We start from the raw sequence: 25,087 nt of genomic DNA on the forward strand, positions 1-25,087 counted from the left end.
TAAAAAATGGCCGAAATCCGAAGATGAATCATGGTAATTGGATTGGTTTATTGACGCAAAATATAACTTTAGAAAAAAACTTTGTAAAATGGGTGTGACACCTACCATATTAAGTAGAAGAAAATGAAAAAGTTCTGCAGGGCGAAATCAAAAGCCCTTGGAATCTTGGCAGGAATACTGTTCGCGGTATTACATAAATAAATAAATTAGCGGTACCCGACAGATGATGTTCTGGGTCACCCTGACTCCCATTTTGGTCGATATCTCGAAAACGCCTTCACATATACAACTACCACCACTCCCTTTTAAAACCCTCATTAATACCTTTCATTTGATACCCATATCGTACAAACACGTTCTAGAGTCACCCCCGGTCCGCCTTTATGGCGATATCTCGAAAAGGCGTCTACTTATAGAACTAAGGCCCACTCCCTTTTAAAATTCTTAGTAACACCTTTCATTTGATACCCATATCGTACAAACACATTCTGGAGTCACCCCTGGTCCACCTGTATGGCGATATCTCGAAAAGGCGTCCACCTATAGAACTAAGGCCCACTCCCTTTTAAAATTCTTATTAACACCTTCATTTGATACCTATATCGTACAAACACATTCTAGAGTCACCCCTGGTGCACCTTTTTGGCGATATCCCGAAATTGTGTCCACCTATAGAACTATGGCCACTCCCTTATAAAATACTCTTTAATACCATCCATTTGATACCCATGTCATACAAACACATTCCAGGGTTACCCTAGGTTCATTTTCTTACATGGTGATTTTACCTTATTTTGTCTCCAAAGCCCTCAGCTGAGTATGTAATGTTCGGTTACACCCGAACTTCGCCTTTCTTACTTGTTTTTTAATTATCATACATATTTTCAATAAGTGCTTACAAGTATTTCTGCATATTTTTTTTCTTTTACTTTAGGATAAGCTGTTTCTCGGCACCTTACAGTGGGCGGCTTTACTAGTTGATGAGGCTCATCGCTTAAAAAATGACGACTCATTGTTATATAAATCACTGAAAGAATTTGAAACGAATCATCGATTACTAATCACTGGCACACCATTGCAAAATTCTCTCAAAGAACTTTGGGCTTTACTTCATTTTATTATGCCTGATCGTTTTGTTACTTGGGAAGATTTCGAATCTGAACATGGCAATGCTGCAGATAAAGGCTATACAAAATTGCATCAGCAGCTTGAACCGTATATTATACGTCGCGTTAAAAAAGATGTAGAGAAATCACTGCCAGCAAAGGTGGAGCAAATATTACGAGTCGAAATGACATTAATGCAAAAACAATACTATAAATGGATATTGACGAAAAATTTTGATGCATTGCGTAAAGGCAAAAAGGGTTCTACGTCAACATTTTTGAATATTGTCATCGAGTTGAAAAAATGTTGTAATCATGCATCACTTATTCGTCCATCTGAATTCGACTTGATGGGTTTACAGCAAGATGAGGCACTACAAACGCTATTAAAAGGTTCTGGTAAATTAGTATTACTTGATAAATTGTTATGTCGCCTGAAAGAGACGGGACATCGCGTTTTGATTTTTTCACAAATGGTACGCATGCTGGACGTGCTTGCCGATTATCTGCAAAAGCGACATTTTCCATTTCAGAGACTTGATGGTAGCATAAAAGGTGAAATGAGGCGCCAAGCCCTTGATCATTTCAATGCTGAAGGTAGTCAAGATTTTTGTTTTTTGTTGTCTACTCGTGCTGGTGGATTGGGTATTAATTTAGCAACCGCAGATACAGTTATTATATTTGATTCGGATTGGAATCCTCAAAACGATCTACAAGCGCAGGCACGAGCACATCGTATTGGTCAAAAAAATCAAGTAAATATTTATCGTTTAGTAACGGCACGTTCTGTTGAAGAACAAATTGTGGAGCGAGCTAAACAGAAAATGGTACTTGATCATTTGGTTATACAGCGTATGGACACAACCGGTCGTACAGTTTTAGATAAGAGTGGTGCCAGTTCAAATGCAAATGCTACACCTTTTAATAAAGATGACTTATCGGCCATTTTGAAATTTGGTGCTGAAGAATTATTTAAGGATGAACAAGAAAATGATGACGAATTGGTGTGCGATATCGATGAAATATTACGACGTGCAGAAACACGTAATGAAGATCCAGAAATGCCTGCAGATGATTTGCTTTCGGCATTCAAAGTTGCTAGTATAGCAACATTTGAAGAAGAGCCAAGTGAAGCGACCAAAGATGATGACAATATGGGAGGGGATGAAGAAGATACCAAAGATTGGGATGACATTATACCCGAGAATTTCCGAAAGATAGTGGAGGACCAAGAACGCGCAAAAGAAATGGAAGACCTCTATTTACCACCACGACGAAAAACTGTAGCTGCGAATCAGGTTTGTATTTGGTATTGTTTAAGTATGATTAAAAAGAAAAATATTCTTATGTGAAAAAATCCAATTATTATTTTTACTTGTTATTTTCATTCATAACAAGAATGTTTGAAATCTGCTGAATTGACCTTTTTTTAACGTCTTCGAACCGGCACACAGTGGGGCCAATGAACATTGTAAGTGGACAGAAGTCTAAAATTCGAAGTCTTATTCCATCCCACATTTATTTCTTCTGAGAGTGCCCATCCATTTTATCCATGAACCAACTATACAAGATCATAAAAAAAAAAAAAAATAATAATAAAAACTGACGCAGTTTTCAGACTTTATTCCGATCGGAGTATTTTGCTCCGCTCCTACCTTCTACTACATTTTTTATCTCAAAGTTATATTGGTTCGCGCAGCAAACTAAATAATATCATTTATTACCTAATAATTTTTTGTTAAAGTTCAAGTGATGATTGGATAAAATCTTGTCCGGCGTGAATTCATTGTTCCGGTTTTTGTACTTTTTTTTGGGCGGAATGAGAATAGAAAGCCTAAAATGTAACTTTTTTGCAAATGTCTCGAGATTTTGATGGTGTATTGGCAGATTCGACAAACAGTTTGGAATCAGCGCCCCGAAACACATATAGGAACATGGGTCTAGTCCCATGGACATAGCTTTTTTTGTGTGTCGGTGTATTTAGAGTAATTAATGCCGTATGGACATGAAATAATTTATTTTGAGAAAAATTTCCGACCGGTTTGTAAGGGGTACACTTTTTATAAAACAGCACCAGTATATAACAGACATATATTTATTCGAACTGACTTAATTTTTCGACACAGGACTCTAACAATTCCTCAAAACGTGGTGCGAAAAAGGATCATCCAGATGAGTCTGGAGCTGATTCGGATTATGATGCCGCTTCGGATGCAAGTGGAGAAGATGGCCGGCATAAAAAACGTGGACGTCCCGTGAACAAAGAGAAAATAATAGGTTTTACTGATGCCGAAATAAGACGGTTTATTAAGTCATATAAAAAATTTCCCTCTCCTCTTGAACGCCTAGAAGCGATTGCATGTGATGCAGAGCTTCAAGAGAAGCCACTGGCAGAGTTAAAAAGAATTGGAGAAATGTTACACGATCGTTGCGTCCAATTTCTGGAGGAGCATAAAGATGATCCACCAGTAATAAAAAATGCTGCGGATGATACGGCAGCGGCAAAACAAAAGCGAACTCGAGCAACGTATTCCATAAAGTTTGGCGGTGTGTCTTTCAATGCGAAAACACTGTTATCTTGTGAAGAGGAATTGAAACCACTAAACGATATCGTACCAAACGTAGCAAGCGAACGGCTTACCTGGCAGTTGAATATAAAAACAAGGCCAGCAAATTTCGATACGGAGTGGGGTGTTGACGAGGACTCAAAGCTACTTTGTGGTATTTATCAATATGGGATTGGTTCATGGGAACAAATGAAAATGGATCCGAGTTTGAAATTGACTGAAAAAATCCTTTTCAACGATGCCCGAAAGCCACAAGCAAAGCATTTGCAATCAAGAGCGGAATATCTGTTAAAAATAATTAAAAAGAATGTAGAACTGAAGAAAGGTGTGCAACGAAAAACACGCAAACCACGGAAGCCCCGGGAAGCTAAAAGCGGAGGAAATGCCACAAGCAATGCTACTGTGCCGTCGTCGCCAGAAAGTAAACCCCGAAACATATCTGAGACACATATTGGTGACGACGCATCACAGTCAGCTCACGAACTTTCTGAACGTAAGTCCCGTTCGCGTGACAGTACATCCAAGGCTGAAATTGGAGACTACGATGGTGTTGTAAGCGCTTTAGACTCTACAGAAACTCTACCAGCCACAAGTACAAAGAAGAAATCTAAACGCAATGCAGCGGTTAAAGACAGCAAAAGTGGTAATCGTAGCAAAAAGTCAAGTGTATCTGAAACAACTCCGAACAATAAACCCATGCATTTTACAGCTAACAATGAACCACGAGCGCTTGAAGTATTAGGTGATCTTGATCCTAATGTTTTTAATGAATGCAAAGAGAAGATGCGTCCTGTTAAAAAGGCACTAATTGCTCTTGACCGCCCAGACACAAGTCTATCCAATCAAGACCAAGTGCGACATACACGTGAATGTCTATTGTCGATTGGGCGTCAAATTGACATTTGTTTGGAAGCTTATAAGGAGTCTGAGAAAAAAGAATGGCGTAGTAATTTGTGGTATTTTGTATCGAAATTTACTGAATTCGATGCAAAAAAGCTTTTTAAGTTGTACAAACATACACTGAAGAATGTAGAGGACAAAGGCGGTGCTGGGACAGTTGGCGCAAGTGCTCCAGGCTCAGCAAGTACAAAAGCAAAGGCTAAATCCCAATCTCCCGTTAAGCGTCCACGCACTGATGCTAAATTAAATAATGAAAATGGTGTGACAGAATCTACTGAGAAAAAGAAAAAGAAGAAGGAAAAGGATAAAGATAAGGCTAAAGATAAAGATAAGGACAAAGATAAGTCTAAGGAGAAAAATAAGACTCGTGATAAAATTAATAAAAATAGCGGTTTCAAAACAGAAGCAAATGCAGACAAATCGAAGCGCATTCCACTTATAGAGTCGCCGTTGAAACGTAAACGGGATGAAAACGATGAAGGTGGTGGCATTACTGATGTCAAAGGCTCATCTTTTAAACGGCAAAATATGAACGCTGTTGGCAGGTATGGTTTAATATCAATTATAATATTTTATATATGTACACATGTCAGAGCTAGGCGCCAAGCATTATGTGCGGAATCGGTTGTACTTACGATAATTTTAATCGTTTGAAAAAACCGTACAAACGTAAACAAGGACAACTTAGGCCCGCTTGCAGAACGGAAAGTTGAATTTTCAGCTTAGAGTTATTTGAAACAAGTAAGGGTGTCTAAGTTCGGGTGTAACAGAATATTATCAGCCCAATCAGGCAATCCATCGTAGACTGTTTTTTCGGGATTCGTAACATTCCAAGTCATAACATTGCTACGATGGATTGCGTGATTGGGCTGTTTGTTTTAAATATTTTTCGCCTTTCGTAAAATTTCTCCGTTGGCAAGAACTTGTCGAAGAAAATTTCAAGTAAACGTCAAAAGTTTACGTTCCGAGTGAGTTCAGTGATGCCACTGTACAAATTTCGAATTTACTTATTGCTTTCGGAGACGTTCGCAAACATGGTCGAATTGCATGATGCCAATTTCGTAACTCCCGAAAAAACCATCTACAATGGATTGCGTGATTGGGCTGTATATATAAACGTGAGCTACAATTGTACATTTAATTTAAGATAAATTACTTTTCTACATAACACGTGGCGCCGCTCATTAAAAAAAATTCTCCCAATTTCCCCCTACAAAACTTGGGTAATTGAAATATCATTGATACAATACTATTTTTCGATAAGATATAGATTATTATTCTAGTCTACGGCCCTTTTAAACTTCTTTTATATAAAAGTAGGCGTGGTCTTTAACCGATCCCCCCGTCCATTTTTACCAGAAATATTTCCTGCTATGAGGAAAATATGTGTACCCAATTTTATTACGATATGTTAATTTTTCTTCCAGTCATGGCTCCCGAAACATAGAAAATTGCTTAGTCAAAAAACGGACAGTGCCAAGCCCAATTAAAAAAAATTTAATATTTTCTAACTTTTTGTTATACCATTTAGAAAGTAAAAAACCATTAATATTAAGCTCTTTTTCGCAAAGGTATATCTTTTTAAATTCGTCTACGACCCTTTTAAAAGTCGTTTATATAAATTTGGGTGGTCCTCAACCGATCCCGTCCATTTCTTTTAGGCATATTTCCTGCTATAAGGAAAATGTGAGTACCCAATCTTAGCACGATCCGGTAATTTTAGATAGAAAAATGCTTAGTCACAAAAGGGGTGGTGCCACGCCTATTATTAAAAATTTTAATTTTTTGTTATAATTCTACTTGGGAAAAGAAATATAATTGATATAAAGCTCCTTTTTGCAAAGATATAGCTTATTTTATTCGTCCACGACCCTTTTAAAAATGTTTTATATACACAAGTGGGCGTGGTCCTGAATCGATTTTCTTAATTTTTCTTCTAAGAATTCCTTACAGTAAAGGAATGCTCTGATTTTTTGTTTTTTGATTTATGATTACTAATATTTGTAATATTGATTTTATAACAAGTGGGCGGTGCCACGCCCATTTTAAAAAATATTTTCAAATTTTTATCAAGACACTCAATATCAGTCCACACATCAAATTTCAACATTCTAGAGGTTTTATTTACTAAATAATCAGGTTTTTGTGTATTCCAAAATGTTATTTGTGTATAAAAAGTGGCCGTGGTTATCAGCCTATTTCACTAATTTTCAATACCTATTCTGAGGCCAGATAAGCCCATATACCGAATTTTGTGAAGATATCTCAATATTTGCTCAACTTATCGTGTTAACTCAGGGACGGATATGGCTTAGTCAAATTTTTTTTCGATACTGATGATTTTGATATATAGAAGTATATATCTATCTCTATTAATTTATACCTGTACAACCAACCGTTATGTACCAAAGTTAAAAATTGCCAAATATGTATGAGTTTAACCCCTTATGTCAGGTTGACTCTGAGCCTTAATACACTTTCATACAGTATTTATATGTTAAAGCTTACAGCTCTACTTTCCTAACATCCCGACCACCTCGATCGGGGCATTTCTGTCGCCATCTTAGTGTTACTGTTCTCATTCTCAGCCAAGAGATCTGATTCAACCTCTGGTGCTATCCACATACGTAATCGATTCGACTCAACAACACCATTATATGGTATTTGCGTAACCTGAATGTCCTTCAAAATATACCGATCATTTGATATTTTTTTGAAAATCTTTTAAGAACCTTCGTACGGATCAACACATTTTTTATTAGTCCCAATAGTATTATCTACATTTTTCATAACTACATAATCGCCCACATTGAAAACCTTTGCTGAATCACTATTTTTAAAAAGTACTTTTGATTATATTCCTGAGATCCTTTAATATTATTCAACGCTTTTTTACGAATTTCATCTCCATTTTACTTATTAAATAAATGCATATGTTTTTTCTTGTAAGAGTTCAATAAACTCATCTATGATTCGTTCTCTTTGTTCCACTCTAAACAATAACTTGCTTGGTGATTCATTAACCGACGCATGAACAGAGTTATTTATTGCAGACTCTACTTGAACTAGTTTGCCCAACCCATCTGAGTGACCGATTGATTCGGAAAGCTTTGCTAGCATAACCTTTAAACCCCTGTCGTTTGTTGCTGAAAAAAGGCTATAGACCTCGCCGCACTGATGAGAGGAAGAGGAAATGTCGGTTTTGACCCTTGTAATTGTTAAGAAAGGAGAACCAGAATTGCCCGGTCTTACTGATACAACTGTTCCACAACGGCTCGGACCACTGCTACCACTAGTTTTTTTCGTATGGCAAGTTTGGTGAAAATTACCAAGTTCTCCACATTTAAAGCAGGAGTCGGGGTTTGCGAAAAAGGGTTTGTGCATTTGGAATGATAAAGCCCTAGCTGCGAACAATTAAAACCCCTTATAATTTCATTAGTCATATCCGATATCCCTCCACGAATAACCGTCTGCGGTTTAACTGTGTTCGACTGAAATTTATCTCGGAGTTTTTTATAACATTCAAATTGTATTTTCAATTGTTCAAGCGTTGTTGCTTGGTATAACATAAATATTAAAGAATTTCTTACATTCAATCCTGATATGATGGCATCCACTAAATCGCGTTCCGGTATGTTTGCCTTCTGCCGATTACCCTCATTTCAACAAAGTATCGCTGAGCGTTCTTGCTTGGTTTTACCTTTCCGGTTTCTGAACTACTTGTAAACATCAAAAAATGTTTGCTTTCGCCCATTGCATACAACTTCTCCGTACGTGGATGTGGTGATTGTACGAACAAAAAGTTTAGCAGTGCTGGTTAATAAAAGTGCTGTGCAAATTAACTTATTACGATCGACAACTGGCAGAAACTCAAATATATTGTAACGAATTTTGGGGAATTCCGCTTATTCCAAACCTTTTGCTAACGTTCGAATCGCTAAACGTTGAATAAATATAGACTACTTTGAGAGTACTTCACAATAACACTTATACTTCACAACTAATAGCGTGCTTAAATTAAAACTGATTAGTCATGCCTCAGCTTGCGCTGCTTTTATACTCTCGGTTTCCTCGTTCACCCATTTCTCCTAAGGTCTAGTAATTTCACGAACTTCATGCTTGGTTACCAGCCATATGCATGTATATTTGTAGTTTCTAGCCATATGAGTGTGTATATGTGAGTACTACTTCGGCTGAAGTGATTTCACCTCTTTACTCAATAACATCAGCTCTCGTTGCATGTTAAAACGGTCTTTTTTCGCCAGTATTGCTTCCACAGTATAGTAGTTTACGTTAGAAGTACCTGATGCAGAGTTTACAACACTGGCGTTATAATCCAAAGTAGCAGCAGTGTTTTCAGCAAATTCACCCGGCAACTCTGGTTTTGCTCAAAAAATAATTGATTGTGTATTTTTTCCTACGGAAAAAGTGGATTTACAGAAGGCAAACAAACCAACAAAGTTAAATGGTTAAATGTTCTTTTTTTTTTGTGGAAAAAATTTTGCCCACATGTTGCACTCTTAAATTCTAACTTTTGAACTAGGTCACCTAGAGCTATGCAAATTGGCCGTATTTGTATGTAATGGCACTCGTTTTTTATTCAGTGGAAAATATTTTGTGAAAGAAACGCACAAACTTATCAAAGTGCTGTGAAAAACCAACGGTTCGACCTTATTTTTGGAAAAGAAAACGCCAAAAGTTTTATTAAAATCAATTGAAATTATATATTCCATGTACATATATTCTGCGTGAATCACCACGCCTCTTCAAACGTCAAAATTACTTAGCTGCTCGCTGTCGCTTCGAGGGCGATCTTAAGGCCACAATAGAGGTGGACGGTTGGCGCAAGGGTGCTCAAATGGCGGACGAGGCGATGCATGTGTACATAGATGGTTTCAAAGTAGTGGAAGGAGTACGGTCTGCGGTATACTGTGCTGATCCGGAAATAAACAGATCCTACAGGCTGCCGGATTACTGTAGCGTTTTCCAAGCGGAAATTGTAGCCGTAACCAAAGCAGTAGAAACCCTGGAAGAGAATAGCCTCAGCTGCAATCGTGACTTTTATATTGACAGTCAAACAGCAATTAAGGCAATAATCTCGTTTAGCACAGCATCTAAATGCGTGTTAGAGTGTAAGCAGTCCCTGGAGAGAATCGGGACAGGGAGAAGCATACATCTATATTGGCACCCAGGGCAAATGGGAATAGATGGGAATGAAAAGCGGATGAACTAGCTAAAAAGGGCGCATCCCTTGAAGCTTGCTCCGTAGACGTCCCAATTAGATTGGGCGAGATTAAGCGAAGGCGAGAGGTGCACATGATCGACCAAGCAGGAAAGGCGTGGGTTCAAGGGCGGGGCTGTAAAGTATCGAAGATTATGTGTAGGTCTTACAACCTTAGACTAAAAAAATTCAGTCATAGCTGCATATAGGCAGCTCCTTTTCCTGTCGAAGGCGGCTTTAAAATTGACGAAGAGGTGATATGTGGCGATTCTTTTTTTCCAAGATTTGGCGCATTGTGAAAATCTGGTCGATGGTAGATTTTCCAGGTCTGAAGCCGCACTGATAAGGTCCAATCAGCCGATTTACTCGTCCGGCCATATTTTGCAAAGAAGCTGATGCATGCGCCTTACCAACTCCTCGCCGCTTTCTTTAAATAGCTCCGCAATCCATCAGCGCCCGCGGCGTTGTTGTATTTTGATCTGGTTATTGCTATTCTGACTTCATAAAAATCGGGTGGGGGACATTTATTCCATCATCATCAATTGCGGGATCGGGTTCGTCATCCCTGTGCGGTAAATCGCTGTCTCCATTTAGGAGACAAGAGAATATCAGAAGTATATCTAAATCTAAAGTTATATCTTACAAATAGATTTCGGACAAATTTTCAGAAACTTCCACTCTAGTTTAAGTAACAATTTATAAAAAAAAACCTGCAGTTATTATTTGAAAAATGCTACCGGAACCTACCTCTGAAAAGATCCCTTGAAGCTTGCTCCGTAGACGTCCCAATTAGACTGGGCGAAATTAAGCGAAGGCGAGAGGTGCACACGATCGACCAAGCAGGAAAGGCGTGGGTTCAAGCGCGGGGCTGTAGGGTAACGAATATTATGTGTAGGTCTTACAACCTTAGATTAACAAAGTTGCTTCCATCATTAAAAAGAGAGCACTGTAGATTCCTGACGAGTATTCTGACTGGACACTGCCTTCTGGCGTCACATGCCTTTAAATTAGGCTTGGTCAGTGATAGCAGATGTAGGAAGTGCGGGATGGAGGAGGAAACGATAGAGCACGTTCTGCTCGTGCCCTGCGCTTGCCAGGCTAAGACTCCAGCTATTAGGAGTGATACAGCTGTCAGATCAAGAATCAGCAAGTGGCTTAAGTCCTAGGAAGCTTCTAGCATTTGCCAAGAGAACGGAGTTATTTTATAACATAGGTCCTGGTTTTTGATAGGGTTTTTCAGGTTGGAGTATTAAAACAATCTTCTGGTAACACTGCGGACTTATTCAGTCTATGTGAGGTCCTCATGGACCGGCCAGTTCAATCTAATCTATATGCCAGTAATTGCACGCTTTTATAGAATATTGTTCTAGAGCGGTTAAGTTCTGCAACTAGTATAATTTACTCCAGCATCAAATTAAAGATCTCACAATAGGGGGTCGCCCTGTCTGAAACCTTGTTTTTAGTTACGAACGGCTCGGAGAGGTCCGTCCCAATTCTGACTGAGCTGATGGTGTTGCTCAGCGCCATTTTGCACAGCCGTATAAGTTTTGCGGGGAAACCTAATTCAGACATAGAGGCAGCTCTTTTTCGTGCTGTCAAAGGCGGCTTTAAAATCGGCGAAGGGGTGATATGTCGATTCTTTTTTCGCGGGTTTTTCCAAAATTTGGCGCATTGTGAAAATCTGGTCGATGGTAGATTTGCCAGGTCTGAAGTCGCACTGATAAGGTCCAATCAGCCGATTTACGGTGGGCTTCAATCTTTCGCACAATACACTCGACAGGACCTTATATTCACCCCTATTCTGCATTTCGATTACGTTCCCGTTCTACGCTTCGCTACGAATCGTAACGAGAAGAGGAGCAAATGATTTTTCGAAATCAGCTGTTTGTACGGAATGCGTGAATATTGGAACAAAATAAATTAAAGAAAATTTGTAAAAAACACTGAAAATTGTTTATATTTTATTATCTACGCCATTTTTTACAAAAAAAAAGCAATAGAATATATTGCCGTAGTGCTATATTTTTTTGAGTGAAGTGCTTTCATAATTGTAAGTGTGCTTTTGTCGTTCTTTTGGCCAATTCTCCGTCGTGGCCACCAAGTTTTGTTAAAACGGATTGCTGCACGAATATAGTTGACATTTTCTGAATTTTATGGATGCTAATTTCATTGCACTGGCCTAAAATACTTTATGAAGATTTATTTAGTCTTTCCGCAAGGATTGTTTACGTTTTCGCTTCACCTTCCTCTCCTCCGGCAGCTTTGGCAAATAACTGGACCCAACGAACATACACAAATTATAGCTGTCTATTATAATGGAATCAATAGCCGCGGCATTATTTGTGGAGTTGAAAGCAACGCATACGAAAATGGCCAGGCGAGAATGGAAAGGCAAATATTGCTAGATTTGTGTAATCAATTTGAGATGAGTGACGAATTGTAAGAAATTTAACTTAAAAGTTGTAAAGTTTAATGACTTATTTTCTTATTTAGGTTTAAAAAAACTTTCGACTTAATAAGGATGCTGTGTTGGATGCTTTTGCGGGGCAAATACGTCCAAGGACTTCGACATCGACATGTTGTTTTTCACCTGGAAATATATAAAAAAAAAATCATCATCAAACCTTTTACGTTTCTTAACAAGTTTTACTTACATTTTTGTTAAAATTCTGTTATAAATTAATAAAAGAATAAAAAGAACATATTTTTCCGACAACAAATTTCCAACTTAGAAAAACGGAACTACGATCGGAATGCAGAATAAACAAAATCGAACGATTCGAAGTTGGATCGAAAGAGATTGGAACACAGAATACCAAAATTGCCAAATCGAAAAAATTCCTATCCAAGTCGAAATGCAGAATAGGGCTGATTAAGAAAGCTGATTCCGCGATAGTAGGCGCAGTTTGCAGTATCCCATTTCTTGTCGACTGGGCAAAGAACACTTAGATTCCAATCGTCGGGCATGCACTCGTCCGACCATATTTTGCAAAGGAGCTGATGCATGCGCCTTACCAACTCCTCGCCGCCTTGTTTGTATAGCTCCGCAGGCAATCCATCAGCGCCCGCGAACTTGTTGTATTTTAATCTGGTTATTGCTATTCTGACTGCATCAAAATCGGGTGGGGGGGGGGGGGGGGGCATTTATTCCATCATCATCTATTGCGGGATCGGGTCAGTCATCCCTGTGCAGTAAATCGCTGTCTCCATTTAGGAGAGCAGAGAATATCAGAAGTCTATCTAAATTTGAAGTTCTATCTTACAAATAGATTTCGGAGAAAATTTCAGAAACTTCCACTCTATAATTTATAAAAAAAAAACGTGCGAGTTATTATTTGAAAAATTCTGCCGGAACCTACCTCTGAAAAGTAGTTAGATAGGGACTGTTGCGGAAAGAAGGTGTACAATTTTATTTAACCAAAAATGTAGCAAGGGCGTTTATTTGGTTCTCGCCCAATACCCAAACAATCTGTTCAATTTTACTTTATCACGGCGATGTCAGTAGCGCTGGCACTTGTCACCTGTACATATATTACTTACCAGCTCTTTGTCAACCGGAGGTAGTTTTTAGGGTGTTTCGCATTGACTCAGTCTCATCCGATTTCAATTCGGGGAATTCTGATTATTGATAAGCGAGTATCGGTTACCGATATTTCGAAGTATATTTTAGCTATCGCCTTTGTAACCGTTACAAATACGAAATGTCTAGCTCTGAAACTGTTTTTGCTTTTTGGCTATTTATACTTGTGAATTTTCATTAATTATTCTGATTTCCTTTTTTATAGAAACCGTGATGAACGCAAGAAAGCTTACAGTAGCAATGCAAATACTGATGTTATAGTTCCTTCAGGCCGTGGAAGTGGCTGCATACCCCCACTTGGTGGTAGCGATCGACGAAGTTCTATGAACTCACCTTCAACACCAAACAACCGTAGCGTACATGGTGCTAATGCACGCCTACCTCCCAATATTGGTAAAACTCCTAGTAGCGTTACAGGAAGTGGCAGTGGCTATAATACCCCTGGGGGAGGTGTTGATGGCCGAAATTTATCCTCTCCTTATACGGAAGGAAATGATAGATGGGGTCATTGTCGTGATCGGTATGTATTTGGGTCTAATTAGGAACGATTGTCTAAACTTTGTACAACTTTAACAGACATAAAAAATCCTTGGCGCGATTAACTTCCGAAGAGATTCTAGGCCGTGATTTTCTTTCAATTTGCGCCTTCTTTTAATTTTTCCTACAAATTTCCGGGACAGGGCCTACATGTTTTATGCCGAGTCCAAACGGCATCAGCAAGGCAGATGCATTTTTACTAAGAAGCTTTTCAGGACAGAAAAACACTCGGAGGATCTGCCAAGAGGCGACCCCACTTAGAATTTCATTTTAATTATAAAATCTTTTTCCAAATTTTCGATGTTGCTTTGCCCGGGCAGCAGATGTAAAAATCAACTTAACACGTTTTCAATATATAAAATAAAAATGTACACAAATTCTTTAAATTTGCAAAGTTTTTCGAAACGTATCTATTTAGACTTTTCTTATAAATGTTATAAGTAAAAAATGTATACTAAACAATGTATTTCCTACTAAATTTAAAGGTATGGTAATTCAGATTATAAGCGAGATCGTTACGATAATTATGGTGGGCGTGGTGGTAGTTATCATCGTGATAATCGCGACCGTGACAGAGATCGAAGACCCGATAAACGACGGTAAGTGAATTATGATTAACAACTAAATCTGGTGGGCGTTGGGAGCGGTATTTACTTGATATATAATGTGTTTCGGATTGCCTGCTGGCGTTCTGCTGCTGCTGGTTTTCAGCGTTATGTATATAGCTGTACATGTACTCGTAGCTGTAAATATTGATGGCGTGGTTTGTCTATGACCGTTATGCCTCTACGATTTAGAGGTACAGTGCTCCGTTGCATGTTAAGTAGTTGTAGTTTTTACTTTTTGGTATTATTTCCGTGTTTACTAATTTTTATTAGTTATCTCTGATTTTGTTAATGTTGTAGATTGTTCTTTGTTAATTTATTTTTATTATCTCCGTATAAATTATTAAAAATTTTTCGACTCTTTTATTTTACGTAGTATTATCTCTGCATAAGTTATTTTAAAAATTCCATATTAGTTTATATTTATTAAGTTCGTAGTTTGCTTAGCTGCACTGTAACACCATTGCTAATATTTGACCATCACCCGTTTGTACGTATGTAGAAAATTTGAAGAATGTATCATAGAAACCAAATTTTTTTTGTAGACAAATTTGGAATTCATTTGCTTTTTCAGCATTTTTTTTTGTAAAATTTTTTAACATTTTTATATTTTTTTTTTGTAGTTTTTCACGTTTTTTAAATTTTTTGTATGGGTTTTTTGATTGTTTTTAAATTTCTTTTTTTATATTTTTTTTGTATATTTTTTTTTTTTAATTTTTCAAATTTAGATAATTTTTAAAGAATTTAAAATTTTCGCATGCTTGTGAGAATTTTTTTTGAAATTTTTAAATTTTCATATTTTTAAGAAATTTTTTAAAGAATTGAATGAAAAAGGCATATGTTTTGCTACGGCAAACATAAATTGTTGCGCCTTTTAAATCCGCCCTTCATGCGTGTGACCGCCATTTTGTGGCACGGCCCACGGTCGCCATGAAAGGTGTCCATCTTGGACACCATGAAAATGTTCTGCGCACACTCACGCTGCTGCTACACGCCCACACTTAACTTTTATTTGTCTTTAGTTTCTGTTTTTAAATAAATAAATGTTGTTTTTAAGTTTTTATTAAAATAGTTTTTCTTTTATTTAAACATTGGGTTCTTTTTAATTTTCACTTCGATTTTTTATCTACTATATCTTTTAGCACGACTCACTCTTTTTCTTCACAGCAACGAATTGAATGCCATTTTCTTAACATCGCTGAATGCAATTCGCCCTGCTGAGTACAATTGCCACTGCTGTTCAGCAACAGCTGACAGTAATGCCAGTTGCACTCGGAGGTGTGTTCAGTGCGTGAAGGCTGGGTAACGCAGTGCGGGTATATTACCCACCTTATTGTATGGATGTAAACTGTGTGCCAATTGCGATAGCTTGTGTCGTAGTAAACTAAACTTCGCCAAGCGGATTTTTTCTATTCAGTTCGATAACCTGCTAGAATTAAAGTGCCTAACACTGCATCATAAGATCATCAAATCTCGAGAACCTGAATATCTCATGGACCGCCTTAAACTTAACAGATCACCTCGATCGTTCAACTTAACTACTATGAAGTACAACTGCCTAGTTACTGAACGTCAATGTTTTGTCTACGCTGTTCGCCTTTGGAACGCTCTGCTCCAAACGCTCAAAGCGCTACAAAATACGCTGCGCTTCAAGAATGAGCTAATAAACTACTTTCGTCAATAAAAAGGCAATGTGCCCTTTCTCTTACTTTCTTCTTCTTTACTCTTTATTACATCCTCAGACTTGTTATTTATTCTCTGTTAAACAAATCTGTTAAGCATATTCACTTGTCAAGTTTATTTTTTAAACGGTTTTATTTAGCTTCACTTGACAGGCTGGCACGAATTTTGTAATTGAAATTTAAGTTACTTCCCGATAAGCTGCTAGCGTGAAACTTGGAATATAGTTCAGAACCCTATGACAATGCAATAATAAGAAAAAACGTCGCTAGGTGGCGCAGGGATCGAGTTATTCAAAAAAGTCGTATTTGTGGTCCCATTTGGCTCATATTTGGAACACATAATACATATAAGAATAGAAAGCGACCTATGAAAAATCGCCGCTAGGTGGCGCAAGGATCGAGATATTCAAAAAAATCGTATTTGTGGTCCCATTTGATCCGATAGAAGTGACAACAAAATATTTTGGAGTTGGAGGAGGGACAAGCATAGGTGGCGCAGAGTCGATTAAAGTCTTTGGAAGGATTATATATTGAGGACTTAGATTGTAACAAATTGTCAGGAAGAGTCTTTGTAATAATGAGTCACTAAATAAACTAAATAGAATGGGAAATAATAGGCAATTAAATAAAGACCAAAAACTTGAAAATAAAATAATTAAAAAAAATTTTTAGTTAAACGGTTTTATTGAAAACAATACTTACATGAAATAATAATACTAAAAGCTAGAAAATAATTAGGTAGGTCCTAGGTACTAGAGATATACGCCGCTGATAAACGCCGCCGCCGATTTTGGTCGTTTTTCGCACGCCGCCGCCGAATGTCAAAAATATCGGCGCGTCCGGCGCGGTACTATATTTTCCACTCGTTTAAGACTGTTTAGGCCATTTATTGTTCATGTCGAAAATCGGTCGGATATGGTCGAAAGTAGTATCAAGGGATGCGATCACTGCCAGTTATAAGAAACCAATTGCGAAATTTAACTCTTTCTAACTGTTCAAAAGTTATTTAAAAAAAAAGGCGCTTTGGACGCTTAACACGGACTTTGCATCATCCAATTCACCAAGTTATTAAAAGAAAACACTAAAAGAAAATGTATATGATAAATTTATATAATTTCAAATAAAATGACCCAAGGCGAACATGTTTTCAAATTGTCCTCAAGTTGTTAAAAAAAAGCAAGTTACCCAAAAAAGGTGCCAATTTTTTAAAGTATTTTAAATTGCGATTGGCTGAAGGAATAAGCGACATCAGTGATGCAAAATCCTTTAGTAGGTTCTAGGGGCATAAACACTCCTTTGAAATGTTGTTGAGGATATATATACGTATGAGAAGGGTTTGAAAAATACTTGGGCTTACATTCAAACATCTTTTATTTATATGTGAAACTATACAATAGCGTCTGAAATGTTAATTTTGATTTTCACACTTCATCCTTCAACACCCAAGTCTCTCGGTTTGACATTTCCTAAAGTTGGCGGCCCTATCCAAAACTAGTCCCTTGGAGTGAAACACATTGATTATAGCCTATCAACCAGGTTTAAATATCACCTACACGTTACGGCTCCTTTTACAAATGTGAATACGTAGGCACATATATTTACCAGGCGAGGCTTTGTCCTTCGCAAGAACACTCAAAGTGGTGAAGCAACAGCTTTCCGAAGACAGTGGAACTAATGACCGTGTGTGCTACTACCCTAACGTAGTGGACAGTCGAACTTGTCTGAAAACTGAAGCTACGCGGTCATCCATAATGAGCGCTTATATCATAAGGCCGGAAAAAAGCTTTCAACTTAAAATCGGTCGACTTTCATTCTAAAATATCGTTTTGGTTTAACGAATCCTATTGAAATCAATGTTGTGAACACAAACGTCTGCAAAATTTGGTCTACATTTTAAAAATTTTATCCAGGGTCCTTGTAAAATTTTAATTATGAAGATGCGCCGAGGATTATACGATTTTCACCCATGAGTTACACAATGAAATCCACTTAGACTGCTTATGATTTCGAGAGCGGCATCCTTGGCCGAATAGTCACTCCCTAACGTTTCAAGGAGTTTCTCTGGTGTAGCTCGGCAGCATAGCGCGACAAAAACATCCGTTAGAAAGTCTTCGGAGCTACACCTAGAGCTTCTAGGAAAGTGGAAAGGAAGGTATGAGTTCGAAGTCGCAGTCCTATAGCTTCTGTGCTGGCATATGGTATAAGGGTCAGGAGGCGTGGTAGCGACTGGTGGTTGGGATTGCTATTGTTCGCACATGATTTAAAGAAATTGTGTTCGCGTCGATTGTTAGGAGTTAACCCCATGTGAAGCCACGCTTTGCACGAGCTATACAGACAAAAGTGTGACCATTTTATGTATCTCTACTTCTTTTCAGTAAACGCAGCAGTATCAATTCCAAAGACCGGGGTTGGGTTCGAAGCCTCTCCGAAGTAAGTGTACGAGGCAAAATCCCTCCGCAAGGAGCTACTCCTGAAGATTTTTAACCGATCTGTGAGATTTTGAGGCAAAAACCCCGGATCTTTACGAAATGGCCAAAACGCTGATTTCCTTAAATACATACAAACAAAACCTGGTAAAAGTCTAGTTGAGGGGTCGACTGCTAATACGTTACCAAAAATATCGAAAGAGGTGTCAAACGACGCGTCTTGACATCAGTGGTAATAATCCGAAGGAGGAAAATAAAATTTTAACTCGTTCAAAAGATATTAACGAACAACTTAAAAATAACCAGCGGGTCCCTACAAAACCGGGAGTGGGATGCATAGTATTTTTGCGCAAAACAGCTTATAAAAAATTACCCTGGGTGGGTCCAACACCGGTTTGGAGACTATATCCGCGCAAAACACTTCTGTTCACAATTTTTTTTTTGTGGGTATACAACATTACAACAACCACATGAAAATCGCCAACGTTAACTGCAAATATCTCCGAACAGAGATACAATTTTTCTTTTCAGCATTCGGATTATTATTGTCGAGGTCAATACGCGTCTTTTGACACCTCGATAATTTTGGTAACGTATTAGCAGTCAACCCCTCACTACACTTTTACCCAAAACCTTTCCTAAATAAAAATTTTTTAAATAGAAAAATCAAGCTTTTTAAAGTCAGAATACAGGCGTATGCCGGCGCGCCGCCCATGCCGCCCCCGCCGCCGCCGCCGATAAAGTGATCGGCGTAAACCTCTACTAGGTACTAGTCATCACACTCATCAATCTGGGGCGTTGTTCAGACAATTAAAAGCGTTGGATGCGTCAAAATGTATATTGATAGTCATATATAAGACCAACTGAACCTTAATAAGGCTATGCTACGCCTCACATTTTTAGAAACACTTGGGTTAAGGTTGTGTGTTTGATTAATGATAAATAAATAAATAAATTCCTTGAACTCATTGAGCTGCTTTGAGATGGGTGTGAAAGATTCAAATATCGACGTTCCAAACGAGAAGTAATGCTTTCAAAATTTTAGCATAGAATTATTTTGTAAAAAATTTTAAAGGAGTTACTTTTTCTCTCGGTACGCTCGAACATAAACTACATAAGTGAGTGACAAGTGCACTTAATATAAAACATAAGTTTCATTATTTTACTTAGTTTTCAGTTCATTGTCATAATTCTTAGAGACACACGTATATTTGAAATAATTACTTTTAGCTCGGCAAGTGATAAAAATCTATCACGAAAATTGTTTGATAACCGATCGAAATATCTAGCCACTAAAACAAGACTTTTTCTCTGATAAGTCCGTTGCTTCATCAAAAATTAATTAAAATGTGTTTGCCCAAATATCCAACATTACTATTTTTAATGCCTCGCCTAAACTATCTCCCAGGTGAAATATTATTTTGATACATTTTATTGACTGAGCAATTTTTGTGGTAAGAATTGCAATGAAATTGAAAATTATATGTGAGTTAATGAATGTGTGGCAAATTTTGCGAGCAGTATTTTGAATTTTTGCCTGATAAAAAACAGTACCAAAATCATGGCTATTGTCTAAAAAGGACCAGAATTGAAGAAAAGGCAACAGCGGACCAAATAGGGTTGGAAGAGACCATTTTAAGTCCAAATGGGCCAAAGTGGCAACCGTGGTCGACATACAATATGTACAATGATGTAATGGGTCGATTTATTAACCGGTATCGCGCCATCGATTTTTCAATAGAATTTGGGCTCAGGAAAAAAGTGCACTACGCATACCCAAAAAAATAATTTTCGAGTCGGCGAAAGGGTCAATTTTTCGACCAAAACACTCCCCTAAACTCAAAAATTATTATTATTTTTTTTTTTTTTCAAAAACCTGTTATCGCCAACGTTTTTACAACCGTTTTTGAAAAAAAAAATAATTTTTTTTGGGTTTTGGGGAGTGTTGTGGTCGAAAAATTGACCATTTCGTGATTTTTTTCGCAGGCTCGAAAATTATTTTTTTGGGTATTCGTAGTGCACTTTTTTTCCTGAGCCCAAATTCTATCGAAAAATCGATGGCGCGATATCGGTTGACTTCCGTCCATACAAATCGACCCAGGTTAATGTACATAGATCTAGTCACTTTACTTAACCGAATGAACTATGTGTTGTAGATATTTAATGGATTCTTAATCCTAGACTGAAAATTTGTCTTTGGTTACCCCACTAAAAAGTGTATGCCGAATTTGCGGTGCGGGTCTAGAAACTACACAATTGCCTTAGAAATAATATTTTGCGTTACAGCTGTTTACAATAAAACGTGCGAAATGTTTTGGCCGATGTAAATCAATATGACAATAATGGGGTTGCTACAACAACAAGATGACAATAAACAAGTAAGGAAGTCTAAGTTCGGGTGAAACCGAACATTACATACCCAGCTGTACACTTGAAATGCTGTTGTTGTTTGTTTTGTGCTTAGTAGTGTTACAAGGCCGCAATAATACATATACATATGGTTCTATTCTGAACTAATTTTTCTTCGAGTTATGGCTCCCGAAACATAGAAAATTGCTTAGTCATAAAAGGGGCGGTGCCACGCACATTTTCTTAAATTTGAAGTTTTTACTATTTATTGTTATAAATCCAATTGGGAAATGAAATACCATTGATATAAAGCTCTTTTTTGCAAAGATATAGCTTATTTTTTCGTCCACGACCCTTTTAAAAATCTTTTATGTAATTTTTCTTCAAAGCATTCCTTATAGTAAAGGCAACCTCTCTTCCGAATTTTGTTACGATAGGTTTAACGATTTTTGATTAATAATATTTGTAAAATTGATTTTAAGACAAGTGGGTAGTGCCACGCCCATTTCAATTTTTTTTTATTTAATCAAGAGTCAATATCAGTCCACACGTCAAATTTCAACAGTCTAGGTGTATTATTTACTAAATAATCAGGTTTTTTGTGTTTTCCAAAATGCTAAATATATATAAAAAGTGGGCGTGGTTATCATCCGATTTCGCTCATTTTCAATACCAATCTATTCTGGGTCCAGATAAGCTCGTGTACCAAATTTGGTGAAGATATCTCAATATTTACTTAAGTTATCCTGTTAACGGACTAACGGACAGACGGACGGACGGACATGGCTCAATCAGTTTTTTTTGCGATACTGATAATTTTGATATATGGAAGTCTATACCTATCTCGATTCCTATATACCTGTACAATAGGGCGGGTCGATTTAAAAATCGCTCATTGCTCTGTGAAAATCGTATTCTAGGGATCAAAATAAGAAACTTTGCCGAAGGAACCATAGCTCTAAAACGAATTCTGATATCCTCCCCCTTTGGGTCGAACTTTTGGGTAGGGGCAATTTCAATTCTACCTGCTGTGTCTTGTGGTGGCTTAAAAAAAACAAAACAAGCAATTTTACGATCTGCAATTGTGTCACAGTGATACCTTCATTTTTTAAAACGGTTGAATAAAAACCCACACAACTATGCTTACGACATGCAAATGCATTACAGTGATGCCTTGGTTTTAAAAGGGGGTTGTAAAAACGCTAATTTCTAATAATTTTTTTTAATTTCTTTTCTATTACTAAGTAAATTCATTTTTTTCATTTACATATGTTCTGACTAAATAAATTTCTAAAGAGAAAAATAAACTCCAAAAAGAAAAAAAACATAGGCATTTCAAAGTGGGATTTTTCAAAATTTGCCCCTACGACCCAAAGGGGGGGACATCAGAATTCGTTTTAGAGGTATGGTTCCTTCGGCAAAGTTTCTTATTTTGATCCCTAGAATATGATTTTCACCGAGCAATGCGATTTTTTTGCCTCCCTACAAATCGACCCGGCCTACTGTACAACCAACCGTTAACCAATCAAAGTTATAATACCCTGTGTACAAGTACAGTTGGGTATAAAAACAAAGTTACTATGTCCGAAGTTGATCCGTTTTAAATTAAAATTCCTTATAAACAACTTTAAACAACTAAAAATAGTTTTCGAGCCTGCGAAATTTCATTTATTTTTTTCGACTTTGATTTTTAAGTTTTTTTCATGACCTACTAAACAAATTTTGTTCTTTTTACATTGCGATTTATCTTTTTGTTGTACTATAAAAGATCCTAGATCTTATTGTACTAATATTAGTTTTGCAATAAATGAAATGATGAAATAGGTATACCCTGTCCGACCCAAAAATGTCCGCTAAAAACTTTTGGTTTGCTAAATAAGATGGTTTTGTATCTCGGATTTGCTCACCGATTGTAGAATCTTTATTATGTTGATTGGGTCAATTTATAAATGTTTGGTTTGCTAAAAACGTTGGCGATAACAGTTTTTTGAAAAAAAACAAAAATCGGACAGGTTATACATGAAAATTTTACAATCAAATGAAAATTTTTTAGTAAGTCATGAAAAAAACCTCAAAAATCAAAGTCGAAAAGGGTAAAAAAAGATATTTCGCAGGCTCGAAAATTATTTTTATTTTTATATTATGCGTAGTGGGACTTTTTTCCTGAGCCCAAATCCTATCGAAAAATCGATGGCGCGATATCGGTTAATAAATCGACCCAGTGTAATATTCAATATAAGTTAACTTTTTTATTATCTTGATAAGTGCAATACCTTTCATATTGAGCTCTCTCTTTCTAAATAGAACTGACAAATCAATGCTTCAAACTTTCTGTAAAATTTTGGGAACATATCCAAATATATTTTGAAATAAAATTTGGTTATATAGTTTGCTAGCCCATTCTAAAATCTAATCTAAAATCGCTTCTAAGATAAACCTTAATTAAAATTGATTGTTTAAATTATTATTTTTATTTACTAGTTATCATCCGCCTCATGTGCCACCCCCGCTCCCATATGCTGGTTACCATATGCCTCCCAACTACTACATGGGCAATGGTGGTTTACCACCAGGAGGACCTCCACCACCACATGGCCCATATCGTGGAGATCCCCGTTATGCGACAACAGGTGATTGGGCGCGCGACAAGCGTATGGATTTTCCAACAGACTATCGAAGATGTGACTACGATCGTCGGCCGCAAACATAAATTCTACGCCACCGAGTCCGTCACACAAGCACTATACTGCTAACATTGTTTTTTTTTTGTACTGTGTTATGATTAATAATTTCTCGTCATATGCCTATAGTTACTATTGTAATGCTATAAACGCAAGATAAACATGCCGAATCTAATAAAAACAAACATGTAAGGCATAAGTTAAGATTTTTTAAAACATTTACATACTTTTAGAAATGTAAAAAGTAAATTAGCGAGTGTGTTTATAACTCATACTTGCATACGTATGTAAGCCATTTCATATAGGTACATATAATATAGGTACATATATATATATATAATATAAAAAATTTACCCGCATACTCTTTTTATTTGTTTTCTACGCTTAAAAAATTTAATGTGTAAATTTAATTATTTACTTTAACATACATATAAACGTCGGCTTAATATGCAACCATATTATATAACGGCATATGCGTAAGACAAATGCGTGATGTAAATTATTTAATTAGTATTATATGAGTAGAATGAAATCAGTGTGCATAATGAATTCATGAAACTAATTATTTTATATTTATATTCAATGTTAATAAGTTTTATTGTAGCTTTAATTCCATTATTTTACATCTATAGTCGACCGATATGACAATTAATTAGTTTTGTAAGTTTATAAGAATATCAAAGAAATATTTAAACAATATAAAGCAAAAACAAAATCAAACAACTTGTAAAGCAGAAGAAATTACATACTTATAATATTACAATTCTTTGAATATAATTTCAAAGAAAATATCATAAGTTAGGTTTAAGCACCATAATCACTTGGTAGGTAACATCATTTTTTTTTTATTTTCTTTTTTGTTTGGTTCAATTACAAACGCATTATTATAGTGCATGTAATTGAAAGCCAGATATATATATATATATATATATATATATATGAATAAAAAACTTAATTATACATTTACAAAATTTGATTTAATTTATTGTGGTAACGACCAAGGGCTGTCATTTCAGTGTAGCCCCATTTAATTTGTTGCGTCCCTCCCACAAATTGTCATCCTTGCAGCGGGACTGCACCATATTTTCCTGCTCCGGGAAGGTATCGAACCCAATCCGTGGCCAGTACCTGATCCCGGTCCAGAGAAATTGTTTTGCCGCGAGTACCGGAAAATAATCTTTTTAGGACGGCCACACTCTTGACAGTGGGTCACGTGTAAGGGATGGTTGTATCGGGCGGGATGTTTTGTAGCTCGTTGCTGATCACGCCCAAGGGCATCCCGTAGTCTACGCCTCAGCGCTCCACCACCCTCTAGCAGCTCAGCAAGCCACAACATTTAGTGCTGCTGTTCGCGCCTCAGCGCCACCAACTCATATGGACGCTCCTACCCAAAAACTACAATCTCCGTAGTAGAGAGCATCAGTCCCTGCCCA

General features: G+C 37.0%; 1 protein-coding gene across 2 annotated transcripts in view; it reads left to right on the top strand.

Moving 5' to 3' along the window:
- Positions 1-24,593, top strand: part of Chd1 (chromodomain-helicase-DNA-binding protein 1) — a 78,990-nt gene extending 54,397 nt beyond the window's left edge. For both annotated transcript variants that reach the window (XM_067765709.1, XM_067765708.1), the window contains exons 5-9: positions 935-2,404; positions 3,233-5,118; positions 13,580-13,894; positions 14,397-14,510; positions 23,455-24,593. In XM_067765709.1, coding sequence (XP_067621810.1) covers positions 935-2,404; positions 3,233-5,118; positions 13,580-13,894; positions 14,397-14,510; positions 23,455-23,683 — 4,014 coding nt within the window. In that variant the 3' untranslated portion in view covers positions 23,684-24,593. The remainder of the gene's footprint in view (positions 1-934; positions 2,405-3,232; positions 5,119-13,579; positions 13,895-14,396; positions 14,511-23,454) is intronic.
- Positions 24,594-25,087: the final 494 nt, after the last annotated feature.

The sequence above is a fragment of the Eurosta solidaginis genome, chromosome 2 (genome assembly GCF_040869045.1).
Source record: "Eurosta solidaginis isolate ZX-2024a chromosome 2, ASM4086904v1, whole genome shotgun sequence".
In the NCBI taxonomy this organism is placed as follows: domain Eukaryota; kingdom Metazoa; phylum Arthropoda; class Insecta; order Diptera; family Tephritidae; genus Eurosta; species Eurosta solidaginis.